This window comes from Macrosteles quadrilineatus, unplaced genomic scaffold (assembly GCF_028750875.1).
Source record: "Macrosteles quadrilineatus isolate MER2022 unplaced genomic scaffold, UCM_ALF_1.0 Scaffold_1__1_contigs__length_201487025, whole genome shotgun sequence".
Classification (NCBI taxonomy): domain Eukaryota; kingdom Metazoa; phylum Arthropoda; class Insecta; order Hemiptera; family Cicadellidae; genus Macrosteles; species Macrosteles quadrilineatus.
Window position 1 is genome coordinate 100,162,153 of NW_026542594.1, and position 18,741 is coordinate 100,180,893.

Here is an 18,741-nt window from a genome sequence, read left to right on the forward strand (position 1 = left end):
TCCCAGTTGTGTAGCTAAACACTGAAATAGTTATTTGTGCAACTAGTGAGAAAAGTGAGCAATTGACTCACTCGAGAGAAATCCTTACTCACGGAATGGTTTCTCGAGTGAAGCAATTGTACTTTGAACTCGAGTTGCAAATTATACTTTTCCTACAGTTACTTAACAATGTACATGTTCTCTCACTGATTTGAGAAAGCAAAGTGGCCAATTTGCTCATCAGTGAGACAATGTTCTAATTACTTTGTCTCACTCCAGATTTGCAACGTGAATGCACGAAATAGTGAGCGCAACGTCGTATGCGCGCGAAATACGTTGGCAGCACTGGCTGTAAATCAGCTGGTCAGCTGTTGTACTGTTGTATTTGTCACTTCACATTAAATGTTATATTAAAAGTTCACTTCTGTGTAAAAATAGGTTATGTTTCTTCACAAATTTATTTGTTTTATGGTAACTGTGGGAAAAGTATAATGTGCAACTCGAGTTCAAAGTACAATTGCCTCACTCGAGAAACCATTCCTCACTCGCCTACGGCTCGTGAGTAAGGATTTCTCTCGAGTGAGTCAATTGCTCACTTTTCTCACTACAGTAGTTGCACAAATAACTATTTCCTACAGTTACCATAAAACAAATAAATTTGTGAAGAAACATAACCTATTTTTACACAGAAGTGAACTTTTAATATAACATTTAATGTGAAGTGACAAATACAACAGTACAACAGCTGACCAGCTGATTTACAGCCAGTGCTGCCAACATATTTCGCGCGCATACGACGTTGCCTGCATGTTACACGTTCACTATTTCGTGCCTTCACGTTGCAAATCTGGAGTGAGACAAAGTAATTAGAGTGAGACAATGTTAACATTGTCTCACTGATGAGCGAATTGGCCACTTTGCTTTCTCAAATCAGTGAGAGAACATGTACATTGTTAGGTAACTGTAGGAAAAAAATAACCAATGTATAAAAAAGTGTATTCCTAGGCAAAGTATTTTTTAAAGGTTATCTAGAGACCAAGTACTGTAGTATCCTTCATTCAATTTCGACTTTTGTAGTATTGAAGCAATAAGTGGAAAATACTTTTATAACATATAATTTATTATGATATATTGTCTTAAGACTGTCTTGAAGGATTGTTTCCATAAATTGTTTCTATTGCCCATTTCTCAATGTTGCTGAGTGTTAGCGCAAACTCTAATTAATCTTCAATATCATTGCATTTTCCAACCAGCCACTGTAGTTACTGAAGGCTGTATGTTGACATTATAGAGCAAGTTTCCAGACACTATCACATGTAAATGAGTGATCAGGTGTTTTACTGCAGTAAACGTGTCAGCTGATTGAAGCCGGTGCTATTCATTTCAACTGTGGTAAACTTTAATATCCACCTAACTAGGTAATGTTTTGGCAGCACTCAAAGTGCCAAGCAGTCTTTAATACAGTAGTACAAAAAAAACTTAATTTATATGCAATATGATCTGGGTACATAATACGTTTAATTTAAAAACACAATTTAATGATAAAAACAATTGTTTTTGACATTTTGTTACTTCAATACTCATATCAAATGCACCACTACCAAATTCTTTTCCTACAGTTACCTGACAAAGCTTCCTTGCACTGATTATAACACACAAAGCAGCTTATTGTTGCATTTACTTACTTTTGCCGCACTCATTTTACTTTACCACACTCATTTTCATTTGCCGCACTATAGTAATCCAACCAAACAACACAAAACAATGTGCTGTAACATGTGTATGCTTAAAAATAAGTTGGCAACACCTCATACTCTGACTATGATCAGTATTAGCATTGAATATGTAACTCTCTATAACAGAGTGTTATACAGGGTGACAAAAAAGTCTGGAAACGGCTTGATATCTTTTTAACTAAATTCGTTAGAAAATGCAAACCTTTACCATCAACTTATATGTATGAAAACTACTTTTTCCAAGCATTACCATTTTTTGACCTTCGCCAGGGGACGGTCCATAAGGAGTAGGTACATGTTCTTTAATATAAGCATAGGTTGATATGCACATCAATTTAAAGGTCTGGTCAAGTGGAGTTCATTGCTGGAAACCGCGTCAAAAGAGGTTTATCCGTTACAAAATGGCGGCTGTCCAAAGTTCTTGCGGAATATACCTGCAGAGGCCTTAGTATTGGTAAATACTCATAGTCAACATTAGCCGGGAAATCTGAAACCTGGTTAAATTTGTTTTGAAATTGAAATTTGAGTAATATTAGTCTATGAGCTAGTTTAGTTTAAAATACAAGTTTAGCTCTCAAGCTAATGTTTAATACGAGTATTTACCAATACTAAGGCCTCTGCAGGTATATTCCGCAAGAACTTTGGACAGCCGCAATTTTGTAACGGATAAACTTTTTCTGACGTGGTTTCCGGCAATGAACTTCACTTGACCAGACCTTTAAAATGATGTGCATATCAACCTAGGCTTACATTAAAGATTATGTACCTACTCTTCATGGGTCGTCACCTGGTAGAGGTCAAAAAATTATAATGCTTGGAAAAAGTAGTTTTCATAATTGTAAGTTGATGTGAAAGGTTTGAATTTTCTAACGGATTTAGTTAAAAAGATATTAAACCGATTCCACACTTTTTTGTCACCCTGTATATTCAATGGTATTAGCTGGATTTACTATTCCCAGCCTTTGACTATTGATATTGCGACTTAACCTATTGTTTCGTGTTAATTCTATTTTCGTTCAATGCTTGGATTTAACCAAACAGTTTAAAAGACTAATTATTATAATATGCTTTAAAGTAACATTTAGGAAACAGTGTAACGCGAGCGTAAAGTACCACTTGGAGCACTAGTTACACAAATAACAATTTCTTATACAAATGTTGAACATTAAAGACATTAAAACATATTCTTTAAAACTATAGTTATATAGGTCTTGCTTGTATATAGGCATAGCTTTAAAAACTCCAATAAAAATAACAATGCTTTAAAATTGTTTTTTGTTTTAATATGAATGAGATACCAACTTGTTCTCACTAACAAAGTGTTATTTTCATAAGAGTTGTATACACTGGTGACACCAGATTCACTGCTTCCTTCTCCTACAACACAGACTAATGATGTCTTGAGTGACCAGTGACCAGTTCCATTATAATATCAGTCAACCACCCACACTATCATAAATTCCTGTCTAGTGCCTATTGTCCAATTGCTGCTTATACCTCTATCTGACAGTCACATCACACACACACCACTCTAGTCTCTCCCAATACTGTACATCACTCTCTTCTTTTTTCAATAATTCTATCTACACACACACACACACACGAAAATACAGATTTATTTTATTTTGTTTTTTGTATCCTTTGCATATATGCATAGATTTTTAAAAATCAATTCAATATATGAATTAAAATTAGAATCTCTGACACGGACTGACATCACCTGTAGGTATATTTTTTACTATGCTACATAAATGTTACAAAAGTTGTCAGCCTGTTGGGAATTTGATGTTAGCGCAAACGATAATTTGGATAAAGCACTACAGAGTGATAGTGACATTATGACATCCGACAGTCCTGTCCTCTGGTCTAAATGTTAGAGAAGGGGAGGTGGCGGAGTTGTGGGATGTTGGCAGGGACCATGAAATTTCATCACCTACTCTCAGTAAACTATTTTTTACCTATTTGAACGCTATTTCCAAGTACTTACAGATCAACAACTGTACAACTATGATGCTATTCAGACAAACCTTGAATGGTTTTTGTATTGTTTCTTAAACATGTAGATGTTTTTGTCTGATAAAATGGATTGATGCTACAAGGATATGATTGATAGAATAGGCTTATGTGTAAAATATCATTAACCTAAATGATACTGTAACATTTTTGTGATTGCAGGTATCCTGACAGACATAGAGAAGTACTTTAACCTGTCGGATGACAAGAGTGGACTCCTACAGACAGCGTTTGTCATCAGCTACATGGTGTTTGCTCCTCTGTTCGGCTACCTCGGTGACCGCTACAGTCGCAGAGCCATCATGGCTGCTGGAGTGTTCTTGTGGAGTCTCACAACACTTATAGGCTCCTTCATGGTGGTACGAATAACTTCATAGTTATAAAAGTGTATAACAATGTATTTTAGTAACTCTAAAAAGATGTCCGTGTAGATGATTCTTATCAAATTTTGCTCTTATATTGTTGTAACTGATTCTAACATAAGGTACTAAACATCAGCAATTTAATAAGACAGAAAAATCAACACGCTTTTAAACAGAGTTAGCATTACCTGCCTGTTAAATATAATAAAGAGCAGGACAATTAAAAATAAGTTCAATTGTAAAAAGTGAAAGGTTCCACAAGGAGTAAGTAACACCCAGTTGAAGTTACTGATGTGATGATATTATTATTGTCTTAGCTTTTTTTAATCTAAATTTTTGTCAAACAAAGGAATACCACTGGTTTTTGCTATTCCGCACGCTTGTGGGAGTGGGAGAGGCGAGCTACTCTACCATTGCTCCCACCATCATCAGTGACCTATTCGTACAAGATCAGCGCTCCAAGATGCTTGCTCTCTTCTACTTCGCCATACCTGTTGGAAGGTAAATAATTTTTAAGTCTAGGGGGTTTTACAAACCTGTGGAAGAATAGCTCAGAATCAGAATAACATGCAAACAACAGTGATGGATCTATTGGGGGGGCTAAGGTGGCTATAGCGCCTCCCATCGGGTATAAACTTACACTGGATGAAACAGAAAAATGTCTAGATATACCAATAATTTATCATGAGATTTACAGGCGTTTGAAATAAGTCCACAAGCACATGATTACAAAGAAAATAATTTCTGAGTGTGTTTTACTTTCATGTAACAAAAATAGATTACAATTAATCTATTGACTGCAACAAAACAGCGCTTAGGCGTTTCAAAATTTCCACCCGGGCTGTGTCCAAAACATTTTGTTAGGACGATTTTTGTTAAGAAGACTATGGCTAAACTAATTTTGATGGCTGGGTTGATTTTGATGACTTATGTGTCGTTTGAAAGCCTTTAACGCCTATATTTGCCTTTTGGGGGCGTCAACTCGGCATGTGAAAGCCCTCAAAGTACGGGTTTGTCCCATTTAAATAGCATTGGACAGCAAATCAAACAAAACAGCTGTAAATAAATCAAGCAGTCAACTAAACTGTCAATATGACACTTTTTAAACAAAATAAAAACACGTTGTTTTGCTTGTTTCTTTTAATACAGAATACCTACATTTATGTAACAGTTAAAAGCCATACCCACAGACTAGTATTTAAGACAAAACAAAGACAATAATTCACGACTGTGCAAAATCTAGGAATCAACAGTGATTAAAAAATGAACAAGTAATTTAAGGTTAGTGTTTGCGCTTTACTTCATGTTATAAAATTAATTATTCCATTAAATAATCATGACAATAATAATAATAATAATAATAATGAATAGTTGGTAGTTGAAAACTTCTGTTCTCAATAAAAGTTGAATGGCTATTTTAATATTTGTTTACTAAACTTTGTACAAATAAATAATGGTGTAAAACTGCCAGTTTGGACGGTTAAATTACAAACATTTTTCGGGGGGGACTACCCCCGCCCCTTGTAACTGTTCTAGATCCGCCAGTGACAAACAAATGACGTATAATTTGGAAGTAAATATGTTCTAAATCCCACTTTATAATAAATTCTGTATAGAAGTGTTAATTTATCCTGTAATACTTGTATTTCAGTGGGCTTGGCTACATCGTGGGTTCTGAGACTGGTAGAATGACTGGAGTATGGCAGAATGGTCTTAGAGTCACTCCTGTGTTAGGTAAGCTACGGTTAACAGTTGTTTGACTATCTTTAAAACACAAAACTTATAACTTTCGCTATATAAAAAAATATATTTCCATTATTTTTGGTTTCATGAAGAAAAAGGTTTCAGTTGTATAAAACAAATTAAATAAGAATCTGTACAATTTGAGACAGCTAATGCAAATTCTGTTTCTCGACTGTGATTCAAATTTGTCTGATTTATTGTAAAAGTCAGCATTTGTATTCTTAAATGTTTATAAAATCATACGTTTTAAGACTTATTAGTCTACATGTCTTTAGACTTATTTATTTCATTACAAAGACACATATGTTTGTTGTAGGGATGGTCGCTGTCGTACTCATCCTCTTTGTGATGACCAACCCTGAGCGAGGGGAGAGTGAAGGCAAGACTCACCTACACGCCACCTCCTGGTCCAGGGATATCAAACTGCTCCTTCGCAAGTGAGTAACTCTCACATACTGTAGTGGAACCTCTATTAACCGCCACTCTCTTTCAGCTGTCAATCTCTGTTAAGTGTCTCTGTTTTCAAGTGTTTTTAACGGGCTATTTCATTGAATGGGCGAAAGAACAGTTTAATGAGAACTCAAGAAAATATAACATCGTATAAACCTCCAATCTTTACTGGATTCCTCCAAGTACCCTATGTCGTTGCACTAGATGCACGACCTTCTCGTTCCAGAGCTCTGGAATGACAAATGAGCCCTCCCTATAGGCACTCCTGGTGGCTGTAACAGTAATAAAGTGGGGATCACTCTTAGCCACTCAATGTTTCCTCAACTAAATACCCAGTCAGTTAACTACTTTCATCTCTCAGTCCCAAGTGTAACTGTTATTATAAAGGTGTTAACTTTCAATCTGGGGAAAATCAGTAGTAGTCTAATCAGACTCAACGAGTTATGTTTATGTTCTCATGTTCACTATCATCGAGCAAGTGGATGTCAATTGACAAAACATTCAATCACTGCATTACTGTGTCTCTTGTGTCTCACAAGTGAGTAATTTTACCATTCAATGAGTCATAAATGGACTTTGAAATTAAAATGTCTCAAAATTGAAAGAAATCAAAAATATTTAGAACCAAATTTAGAGCTATTGATCACCCTTCAACAGATTTGGCAAACAGTTTTAATTTACAAGTAAAGTCAATACGGATAAATTTGATCATACTGGAATCAAATATGTACATTATATTTACTACGTAATTTGCTTTGTCAAATATTGTTAGTTTCACCCAAATATTGTAAATATTGTAATTGTATGTAAGTGTTTGAACACGTTTTGTGTACCCTTGTCTTGTGTATATCAAGTCATGTGACGTCTGTTAGTGAACATGTGAAACTACTATTGTTTATTGCACAATACTGGTGTATATATAGTTATGATTGGTTGGTTGTTACAGCCCAAGCTTCATGCTATCCACAGCTGGGTTCACGTGTGTGTCATTTGTCGCTGGAGCCCTGGCCTGGTGGGGACCTCACTTCATCTATCTGGGTCTGAGACTGCAGCCAGGATATGAGGATGTGTCGTTGTCTGAGTGAGTCATGTGGTTGCAATAGATCTTTGAATCAATAGGGCCTATATAGGTAATTATGAACACAACCATCCAGTACTGATATTGTAAGTTAGACAGTTAATGTTTTCAGATGAAAACCCTAAGAGAAACTAAATGGATTTAGATTAGTTTCTAGTTGGGTTTACCCCTACTAGGGGGATTAAACATTAAGGAGAGGGCACACAAGTAGGGATAAATATACTTTCTAAAATTGTTACTACCGTTTTTTGCTAGTTTTAATACATTTATGTACTAGGCAAGTGATTTGAAATAGCCAAAGTCAAGAAAAAATTCAATGCGGCGTTCGCTTTTGTTTTATTACACTCACAGCCGTTCCAATTAAATTACAAACACAAAAAATAAAACATTTTCTTATGCATTCAATTTTTTGATTTTTTAATGTCATAATGAGCCATATTATGAGAGCTCGATGTTAAGAAATATCAAATAAACTTAGAGTAAACAGTGAAATGTTTCAGTTCTCGCATCCCCTAACGCCACAGTGCTTATGTATCATTATTTTATAGTTTAAAAACTTATTTGATGTTTTTTTATGCAACATGGAAATACTTATATTTTTTAATGATTTGAGTATATGATTATGAATGGTATAATCAATATTAATACCATTGTGGTAGGGCAAAAGATAAAAACATTCATCCTTTAACTGTTATGTTTAATAAAAAACATATTAACTGGTCATCTTAAAATTTATTATTCGCTCATGAATACTACCTCTTACTACTCTACCTCTTAGTTAGGTTTCTAAAATTGTGATCCTAATTTACGTTTTTTGCATGATGTATGTAGTCTTAAATAAATCTTTTGAATACTTGACTGCTATTTCAGTAACTAAATCAAATCTCTAATATGATATTCTAACGGATCTTATTGGTTGGTATGTTCAGTTAGCCTTAAAAATATTATTATGTATGTCTCTAAACATATTACCCCCCCCCCCCCTTCACAACGCTACGGCGCACGGTCTTCAACGAAACTCGAGCGTGTCCTCTCCTTAATGTTTAATCCTCCTATGTTTAGCCTAACATACTGAGGATATTCTATTTGTTGTAAATCACCAAGGTGTATTGTCCATCATTGGGTTACTCCTGACATGCATACAATTAATAATAAAAAATTATATCTTTGTCATACAGGAGTGTAATTGAGGGGGGAGGGGAGGGTGGAGTGTTATATGTATGTGCTTATACATACTAAAAGTTGACAACTTTGTTCACCACTTTGAAAAAAATAATTAGAAAACTTTAAAAAATTGTGATGTTTTAAAAGTGTATATTTTAACAAAAATAGTAAGACACACTTAATTTTTTCTTGGTCTTGCTATTACCTAACACCAGTGCTTGATTTGTAAAAAATGATGTGCGGGAACTGTAACCTATTTAATGTCATTAGAACCTATTTATGTACATATTTATGCCAATATTTTTATCTTTCTGAAAGAGAGGTACTGGAAATCTGTTCCACCCCAAATCGAGCACTGCCTAACACTGACCTGATGTTACAAAAATATTGATATTGAGGCCTGAGGGTGTATACTGATTCAATATATTGAAATTATATCACAATTCCAATATTGTCTCTGTAAGTATGATTTGTTTTGCAGTGTTTCTTTGAAGTTTGGGATCATCACCATGATCTCGGGCCTCATTGGTGTTCCGGCCGGATCATTCCTTGCACAGAACCTGCGTGTGCGCTATCCTCGTGCAGACCCGTACATCTGCGCGTGTGGTCTCATCTGCAGTGCCCCGTTACTGTTTGCTGCGTCCCTCTATGCCAGCTCCAACGTTTATATCTGCTATACACTCATCTTCGTCGGTGAACTATTCCTCAACCTAAACTGGTCTATTGTGGCAGATATTTTATTGGTAAGTAACGCTATTAAAAACTTTGTTCGTTTTTCAGAGTTAATCTGGTGTTTGGAGGGGTTACGATGGTTTCTGGACTGATTGGGGTCCCACTGGGGTCGTCCCTATCCCGGTGGTTACGTGTGAGGTCCTTGAGATACGATGCACTCATCTGCTGTGCTGGTCTGTTTACAAGTGCAATCTTCACTGCTGGAGTGCTCTTGAAGGCTGCCAGTTGGAATACAGTTGTTGTCTACTCGATGGTTTTCTTTGCTGAACTCTTTATAAATCTCAACTGGTCGATAGTTTCTGATATACTTCTGGTAAGGTGATACTGAGAGTGGTGTTCCATCCTTGCTATGGTTTGATTGTGGAGTTATATAGACCTGGTCAGTGATCACTGATCAGCCAATATCTGCAACAATTGTCTATTTAATCTGTGTGTGTTTTGAGTGAAGTGGATCTTGATTAACCTGTATGCGTTTAGCCTACTTATTAGCTTTTGAATGAATGCACTCTTAGCACCTCTTAGCGCGGTTTAGAGACAGCTATTAGTTACTTAGCAGCCTTGTTTTTTGTGTTCCTTTATTTATCTAACAAAAAGGACATAGTTGGCTTACACCATAGATGATAGGATACACGGCTAACTTCCTTCATCAAATACAGATTTCCCTTGTGCTGGGATCCTATATATACAGTTTATTGTGTCCAAACTGGCTTCTCATTATATACCTTACGTACTTGTATAATTAATTATTTATTTCGCTACAGTATAATTTGATATTTGTTAAAATTTCAAATCATTACGTATTTTTTTGTTCAGTAAATAGGCTACTGCAATTTTTTTCAGATTTCTTTCAAATATTTTTTAATAAAATGGTTAAGTTATCACTTAGATTGATGAAAGAGCATGGTTGATTGTGTTACATAATTTTAAACCATTCTTTATATTTACTCCGACAGTCTTAATTGCGTACTTGATCTGAAAGGACTTTTTAACATTATATGAGATTGTTTTCATTAAATGTTTTGACTCATATTTGTGTGTGGACAATTTTGCACAATATCGAGTAATAGTTGGAGGGTTCATGTAGTTATATCTAGGGCAGTGATGTTTTGAGTTGAACTTGTCCAGAATCATACTGTTATACTGTTCTATTCCTCCCCTTGTTTTGTTTTGTGAACAGGTGCAAATATAAGAGCATGTTTTTCTGTTTATTTAAAATTATCTTCAATAAATACATTGAGAGTTATGGTATTTCAACTCTATGAGCCTTAAAAGTTAAATATCAAACATCAAGCGACACAGTCAAACCTTCACTTACAATTATTATTTATGATAGCATTCAAGTAAAACAAGTGAATGCTTTTCCTGAAATGTGCTGCAACCTGAGATGAAAGCTTAGAACTACTATGCTATGCTTGGGCTTAGTTTCTCTTAGTTCACCAAACGGTGATGTTTGATCAAAGGACAAGTAGTCTCCCCAGTCTGTGGCAGAACTTGGTTAGGAGGCCTGTGTAAAATAAACTGCAGTAGGATCTCGTTAATGCGGCTCTATATGGGGATTAGTAGGGCCGAATTATAGAAAATACCGGATTAGTGGAAATGCATCAGAAAATTATGTAGTTTTACAATAAGCAACATTTTTATTGCTTACGAAAACTATGATAACAATCGTTTGAATTTCTGTACAGTATAGGCCTAATGAAATGTTGTTTAATGTATTGTTATGAAAAAGAAAATGTGATATGAAACAGCAAATAACAGTACAGTACAATTTCAATCAATGAACAAAGATAATCACTAAATACTGTACGTGTACATCTAACCAGGCGGTAACATCGGCTGATGTCAGTTCTTCTGGATTCTCTACTAATTGTTTAGTTATTGCTTCTCTCAAGTCATTTAGCTCAGTGTCTGTTGTCACACTGTCATCTGTTGTCACTGCCATTAGAGGATTTGATTTTTTTGTAATTTTCTAATAAATCAAGAGAAGGCCACAACTTTGCCCATGAACAAACAATTTTTTGTTTTGAAAGATTTTCGTATGCGCTTGCAAGATTAAATACCCCAGCCGCAGCAAACCTGCCGACTAAGCGAATTTCCATTTCTTGATTTTCAATGATGATTTTTGATTAAATCTTATTTAAATAACATTAGGTTTAACGAGTAGCCTACCTAGGTTTGCTGCTACAAGGAAACTGAAACTAATAAATTGTTTTTTAGTAAAATATTAATAGTTTAGTATAAAATAAATAAATTTGCCAAGTTTGATCAAAATATATCCATAAACAAGCAAAATACAACATTTTTAATATTCTCCATAAGATTAACATGGGAATTTTAAATTTAAAATTTTTTGAATTTTCTCCGTTACCAATAACCGTACAAAAACACTTTGGTATACTAAATTATTTGTGTTTTTTTTTTTAGATCTTTAAGATCTAGAGATAAATTAGGAAATTTTGTGTTTTGAGGGTCAAAAATGAGAAAAACCAATTTCTACCCCATAAACCCAAATACCCAATCACAAAATGTTGTGACATAGCAAGCGCCCAGCAGACAGATGAAATGTGTCATGTGTAGGCCTAAGGAGCAGACGATTGTCAGTGCAAACGGATAGCTTGACCTGGAAGCCTTGATCGGGATTCCTTTGTTTTGCTTTCATTTTATTTTTGTCAAATGAACTGTGATTTTTTTAAAACAATAATGTGGGAGCCTACTTAATAATATTAATAATGGGCAGACATGGTTAAATATACAACAAATTTCAACAAATTAAACTAAACAAAAAAAAAAAAACACAATTGATAAAGTTTTCTGGGTATTTTTCTTGGACAATGAGGTTATGTTAGTGGAAGCCTATTGTGTTGGCGGCACGGTCGGACCAAGTGAGGAGTCGGACCAGCGGAGGTCGGATTAGGGAGGTTCTACTATATAACTTTTCAAAATTCATGTTTTCGGCTCCTGGACTATATTGTTAAGACAATAATAGGTTTTTTACATACCTCAGTCAAATAGTCCCAAAATGGTATTGCTCAACAGCTTACCATAGCTGTTGAGCAATACCATTTTTGGACTATTTGACTGAGGTATGTAAAAAACCTATTATTATATAACTTTTTCTTCAGTACTACAAAATTAGCTTAAATGAACTTTTAATTGTGATGTTGACAAGACAACTTGACAATACAGCAGTTTAGCAAGCTTAGGGGATAAAAAGAACAACAATATTTAGTAAGAGTATTACTATTGCATTTATAATTCAAAATGACAGCTCATTAGGGTTGCAATTTGTTATTTATGATGATTAGGATTAATTTCAAATTCCATTTAACTAAGCCACGCCTCCACCAACTGAACATGTTCTTCAAACAGTGTTCGACGGACATTTTGTATTTCCGCATTTCTGGCAAACATTGTTCGGTGTTGGTGTGGTGCTGATGCCTTTTCAAGAGCGTAGGGGTGAGAACTGGATTTTGGCTGTAAAAGTTCACTCCCATACCGAACATTTTAGTCAAAATAATGTTTCTCCTCGTGCAGCTAGTAGCAGTTTTCATTGTTTCTTGTCAAGTTTGGCATTTGCTTGTGTTTTTTAGGCCATAGTGTTTTGTATTAGTTTTGTAATTGATTGTTAAATCAGTTTCGGTTGATTATAGTTAATTATAGCATTGCGTTAATTAGTATCTTGTTTCGATATACAGTAGAAGACTCCCTCTTATCCGGACTCCTCGGGACCGAGGCCAGTCCGGTTAACGGTTTTTCCAATTAAACCTACGAGCCGAAAAACTCGTTAGAACGGTATTATATTTATATATTTTTTCTGGTCTCAAACCTTTCCCACAAGAACATTCGATTCAGTACCGCTTACTCCCTGCTGATCTAGTCCGGTTAAAGCAATGTCCGGTTAAAAGGGAGTCTACTGTAGTCTGCCCAATCAGTGATATAAGTATTTCAAAATCCTCGTTACACAACCTTGTAAAATTCCTGAAACTAGCTGTCAGTTCTACATGAAAATGGTCAATGAACTAATTTCTTCCTCTTAACAGTTGTCTCTACCAACAAGGAGGTCGACGGACTAATTGGGGTGTGTTCATCCGTTTTTTTATGTTAGCAAACAATCTTCAGCGTACATGTTTAGGTTGGTGGTGACGAGGCTCTAGGCAGATCTGTAATAGATGGCTCGGCCACAACAGTTTTATTGCTGATTTTCATATATTAAGAAGAAATTTGCAAATGAGAGACATGCACTAAACACATAATTAGCACGTCACGGTAATGTCATTACCCAGTAATATGGATACGTATCCGTGATCAGGGGAGACGATCTCGGTATTGTTGGGATCGCAATACAGCTCACGAATGCTGCCTTGATCATGGGCGATGACCACGTATCATAGAGGAACACAGGTGTTCACAAGATCTTGGGAGAAAATCATTGGTATTTGCTATCTAAAAGAATTTTTTCTTGGCCTATGCTGGCATTCTGCAAGCCAGACAAAATGTGCTTGTGGGCTGGGCTGGTAACACCTCCATTGTCACGATTCTGCATGACAACGCCCGAACAAAAATACAATAAGAAAATAGAGTTAAAAAGGCTATTTAAGTCAAGTCAATTACAAGATTGGGGAGTTTTGTCGTTAAAAGCTTGGACTTAATCTTAGTAAAAATAGTGAATAAATATATTCAGAAATATCCCTTTGGTTTCTTTGGCAACATACAGGGTTTTAAAGTTTTAATTTCAAATTTTTATTTACACTGATTACAAATGCTCGAAGTGACACCCCTTTGCTGCACAGCAAACATCTAAGCGATAATTGAATTTGTCCCATAAACAAGACAGCATCTCTTGTATGACTGATTGCACAGCTGCAAATTCTTTAAAATTGCTTTATGGTAAAAAAAAAACGTCGAGATTTTCTTTTTGAATGGTGTTAAGTTTTATGTCTGCCCGATTTATACTTTTTGAGTTACAAAGTCATGAGTTGGGTACATATTTTTGAATAGCCCAATATATTTTCCAATTTTAAAACATTTATGAAACCTCTAGTTATAATCTTGATAGTCAATAATAATTAATAATATTTGCTTCCATTTCCAGTATGTTGTTACTCCAACTAGAAGATCAACTGCTGAGGCTTTCCAGATCCTAATATCACATATGTTCGGAGATGCAGGCAGCCCCTATTTAGTAGGAGTGGTAAGATTCTTATGATTTATGTCTTATTTGTAGCACATTTGAAATATTCCTATGTTAGATCTTCACACTCAGAATTTCCAGTATAAGTATTTCATACTTCTTAGAACTAATTAGAATTAACTTAGCATTCATTTTTAAAACATATCTGACTAACATCTAAACATTCTTTTCTGCCTATTACCTGTCTACAAGTTTAGCAGGTACATTGAAAGAAACTTAACTCAATATGATGCTTGAATGGCTTCTGTAAGTATTTTAAGCAATGTGAATATTTAAAAATTTAAAAAAATTGGCCATTAAAAATTAGACATCTCGATGGTGTTATGATTTACTTTGTAATTTACTCAAACCCCTAAGGTGAAAAATATGTCACTAAATCAATTTTATGAACTAAAGCACAGAATAGCATTAGAATCAAGTAGACCTAGTTTCATGTTGACGTTGTATGTGCAGCTATCAGAGATGCTGAAGAAGTCACTGGCAGTAGGCACCACAGTGCTGGCCTTGTCCTCAGCTGTAGGCAGTGTGGAGACAGGGGACCCCAGCCCTGAGGTACAGTTCCACAGTCTACAGTACGCACTCTTCACCACCAACTTTGTAGAGGTCCTTGGAGGACTGTTCTTCTTGTTCACTGCTCTATACATACAACAGGACAAGGAGATCGCAGAACGAGAGTTAGCAGGTAATTGTCTTCACTTGTGTCATTAGAATTATCACGTTTTTAATGTAGGCTCAAATTCCGCCTTAAGGTTGATTGCTGAAGAGCAAGGTTATGAATTATTATAATAGAAAAATAATTGTTAGAAAAGACTTAAATGAAGAAATACCGTACTTAATGTTAACTATTTTACAAATTACTATATTTTTCTTCTTAGCTTTTAAATTAAAACACTAAGTTTCTATTCCCAAGAGAAACACACATAGTTTTAGTGAAAACAATTGAAGGCTTATCAGGTGTAAAATTATTAGGTCCAGTCTTGGTTTTAATAATTTTAAATGGAAATTTCTGCCTCAATTAGAGGGGGGATATTCATAAATTTTTTGTGGCAGTTTAAAATTTCCAATGTGGCCACCAACTTTAAAATTTCTCATGGAACACCCTACATTTGTTTTTGGATAGAACATGCAATTTAAAACTTTTTTATTCTTGACATTTTTTCCATAAACCCACTCGTTTAGAAGTTACAGCCTATGAAAAAATTACTTCCGGTGTAAACCGGATCTGCTTTTTCGCTATAAACCTACTCATTTAGGAGCTACATGATGCAAGATGTACACCGGAAGTAATTTTTTCATGGGCTGTAACTCTTAAACAAGTGGGTTTGCATTATGTAGCTCCTAAACGAGTAAGTTTAGAGCAAAAATGCTAAGAGTAAATAAGTCTTGAAAAAATGCATCTACATTGCAAAAGACCATAAAATACACAGTTTGCCACTTTTCAAGTTTGCTAATTTAACTTTCACTGACAGCATTTTCAACTAAGGAAGAGAGAGTTTTCTCAGGTCTCGAGACTTAGACTATATTACTAAGCCCTCTTTCACACCAGCACGGTGCGGGACCGTCCCACACCGTACGAAGCTGTTGAATCATATGGGAGCTTTCACAACAGTGCGGGTTCACCCGGACAGACCCAATCCTCTGTCCGGGTTGAAAAATCACCCGCACGAACCTAAATTTCCAATGCTGGACGGAACCGGATGGCTAGTTTTTAGATCATGGGCTCTTATGTACGATTTCACACTTGGGCGGGATGGGCCGGTTTCGTCCACACATAAATCAGTAGTTTTAACAGTCTGCTGTCTATCAGTGATTGTGTGTGGTTCATTTTCAAGCACTTGTGTTAAATTAATTGGGAAGTTTGTTGTTTTCTTTATAGAGGAAGAAATTGGCATCGAGCACTTCATTTCTTTGGTTACCCAAAGGCAAGTCGTCTGGGACATAAAATATCATAACCGGGTTGTGGTAACAGAAGCATGCGGAGAGCTGTGTTCGGAACTAATCACAGATTTCATCACCTTGAATGACATGGCAAAAAACGCAACAAACAAAAGTTGAAGAATTTCACTTCCTCACCCCGAAGCTGCCACCATAACTTTTAAAAAATGCCATCTATTGGCCTATACACACATACCGCGTGCATCCATACATTTCTGTCGTGGGAATATTTCTTTTTAAGGTACAGCATGTAAATTAAAGCCAATTTTCTCTTGTTCATCTTTCCATGCATAACCTACGGCCTCAGAACGAAAACTGAAATAAATATTAAAATGCCCGGATCCAGGCAGCTAGTGTGAAAGGGATTTACGGGACGTCCAGCATCAACGGAGCGGGACGGTACCGCACCCTAGAAGGATTAAACATTAAGGAGAGGACACGCTGTAGTTTCGTTGAAGCCAGCGTACTGGGGAGGGGGAGAGGCAGCGCTACTCTCCCGCTCCCCCTCTCATACTGCGTTGTATGGGTTACTGGGAGTGGGAGATTTGGTAACAGAAATATCAATTAACTATTTAAAACTTGGACTACATCATGCTACGAAAATTAAAAACTTAAATTCTAACCATAATATTAGAATATAAAATAAGTTTTAATCCTTTAAAAGAATGATAAACGCACTTTGGCGTCAGAAGACGCGATGATTGTTGAACATTTTACACTTTTTACTTGAAGTTTCTTTGGGCAAACAGATCAAATATAGTTCAATATGATATTAAAAAATCTAGAATTTGATTGCCAAGAAATTGTTTTACTTTTTATGTTTGTAATTTAATTGTAACGGCTGTTGGTGTAAAAAAAGTTAGAGCGGCTTTACATTTTATCTTAACTTTAGCTATTTAAAATCACCTGCCTAGCACATAAATCCCTTAAAACTAGTAAAACATGGTATTAACAAATCGAGAGAACTATGAAAAATGCAAATCTGTAAAATGTATTTCACCACCCGAATTAAATTTTTCACTTTAACCTATAATTAGTAAGATTGTTTTATAAACTGGAAAAATTAAAACAGATTTATTGTAATTATTTTTCTAAATACCACTCTTAAATATAGGTAAATATATATTTTTTATTTCACGAAACTATTTAGGAATACGAATAAATTGTTGATTTGTATAGATACATCATATTTTTTTCAAAAACGTAATTAAAGTAATGATATGTTCAAAGTCCAGGCCAATTCTTTTAACTTTGATCTTCAGTAATAAATAATAAACAATAGTGTTTATAGAAATGATTGACACCGTTCGATAGGAAATTTAATTTACTTTAAGAATGCCATCGGTGAATAACACAGGTGTTTTAGTTTAGCGACAATTTTAATTCGAAACAGTGCGCGTCGCGTTTTTCCCTATCTCTCCAATGTTATAGCCGCGGCTTTTTGCCACTCTACGGCTCCGCGTGCCCCTCTAGTTTTCTGCTAAAGCTGGCTTCACCGCAACATGTGTATTCCTATTCGCGTGCCCTCTCCTTAATGTTTAATCCTCCTAGGCCGCACCGCACTGGTGAGAAAGAAGTCTAATCTAACCGAGACCTTAAAGCTAATATAACCAAAATAATTTTACTTAAGATAAGTAGTTGCTTTCACTAAATAACTCGATGTTTTTTTCTTGGGTTTAGAAATTTGGTACTTTGCAAATTCAAAAGTTAAGGAAAAGAAGCAATTAACACTTACACATGAAATGAAAACTAATATATTTTCAAAACAAACATTAGAGTGAGTCGTAAACATAACTGTTTTTGTTCAGTCTCCGCATTACTGGAAAAATAAAGTAAGAATAAAATAGAAACACATGGCTGCTAAGGACACTGGAAAATTGTTCAGCTTTCGAACTGAACTGATGCATTAACCAACCAATAGGTATACGGGATTACTACACAAACAAAGAATTATACTATACGAAGAATCGCTCTCAGCAACGCTCACACTTAAACCGATAACTTCATCGTTGGTTTGAGCGACACCTAAGCACGTAGCACCTTAGATGGTTTATAATATAACAATTTAACTATAGTCATGTTTTCCAGATGAACACACTTTCCTTGCTCCTAGAAGTTCCTATCCAATTCCCCCTAACATCGATTCTACTTAATAGCCTTTGTAAGTGTCAAAGTAGGGTAAAAAATTTTAATAGTGGTATTATGTTTTCATTGCCTCAGGTAGGCTTTGTAGGTTATCATACCCAAATAATTTATAACTAAATCTATGTCGCTTTTAGCAAACTTGCCAATAGCATAGTAGCTAATACCCTAGTCTATATGGTTAGCCCTATATTGCAATATATTGTTATATACTTA

At 35.3% G+C, this 18,741-nt stretch overlaps 1 protein-coding gene across 11 annotated transcripts in view; it reads left to right on the forward strand.

The window, feature by feature from the left end:
* Positions 1–18,741, forward strand: part of LOC128996897 (protein spinster-like) — a 106,649-nt gene that overhangs the window by 75,728 nt on the left and 12,180 nt on the right. For 9 of the 11 annotated variants that reach the window (XM_054422833.1, XM_054422460.1, XM_054422616.1 and 6 more), the window contains exons 2-9: positions 3,891–4,087; positions 4,440–4,591; positions 5,742–5,824; positions 6,150–6,270; positions 7,230–7,364; positions 9,306–9,570; positions 14,350–14,448; positions 14,902–15,130. In XM_054422833.1, the coding sequence (XP_054278808.1) occupies positions 3,891–4,087; positions 4,440–4,591; positions 5,742–5,824; positions 6,150–6,270; positions 7,230–7,364; positions 9,306–9,570; positions 14,350–14,448; positions 14,902–15,130 (1,281 nt within the window). Of the gene's footprint in view, positions 1–3,890; positions 4,088–4,439; positions 4,592–5,741; positions 5,825–6,149; positions 6,271–7,229; positions 7,365–9,006; positions 9,269–9,305; positions 9,571–14,349; positions 14,449–14,901; positions 15,131–18,741 lie in introns of all 11 variants that reach the window. The other 2 variants (XM_054422544.1, XM_054423095.1) reach the window with 1 other exon arrangement.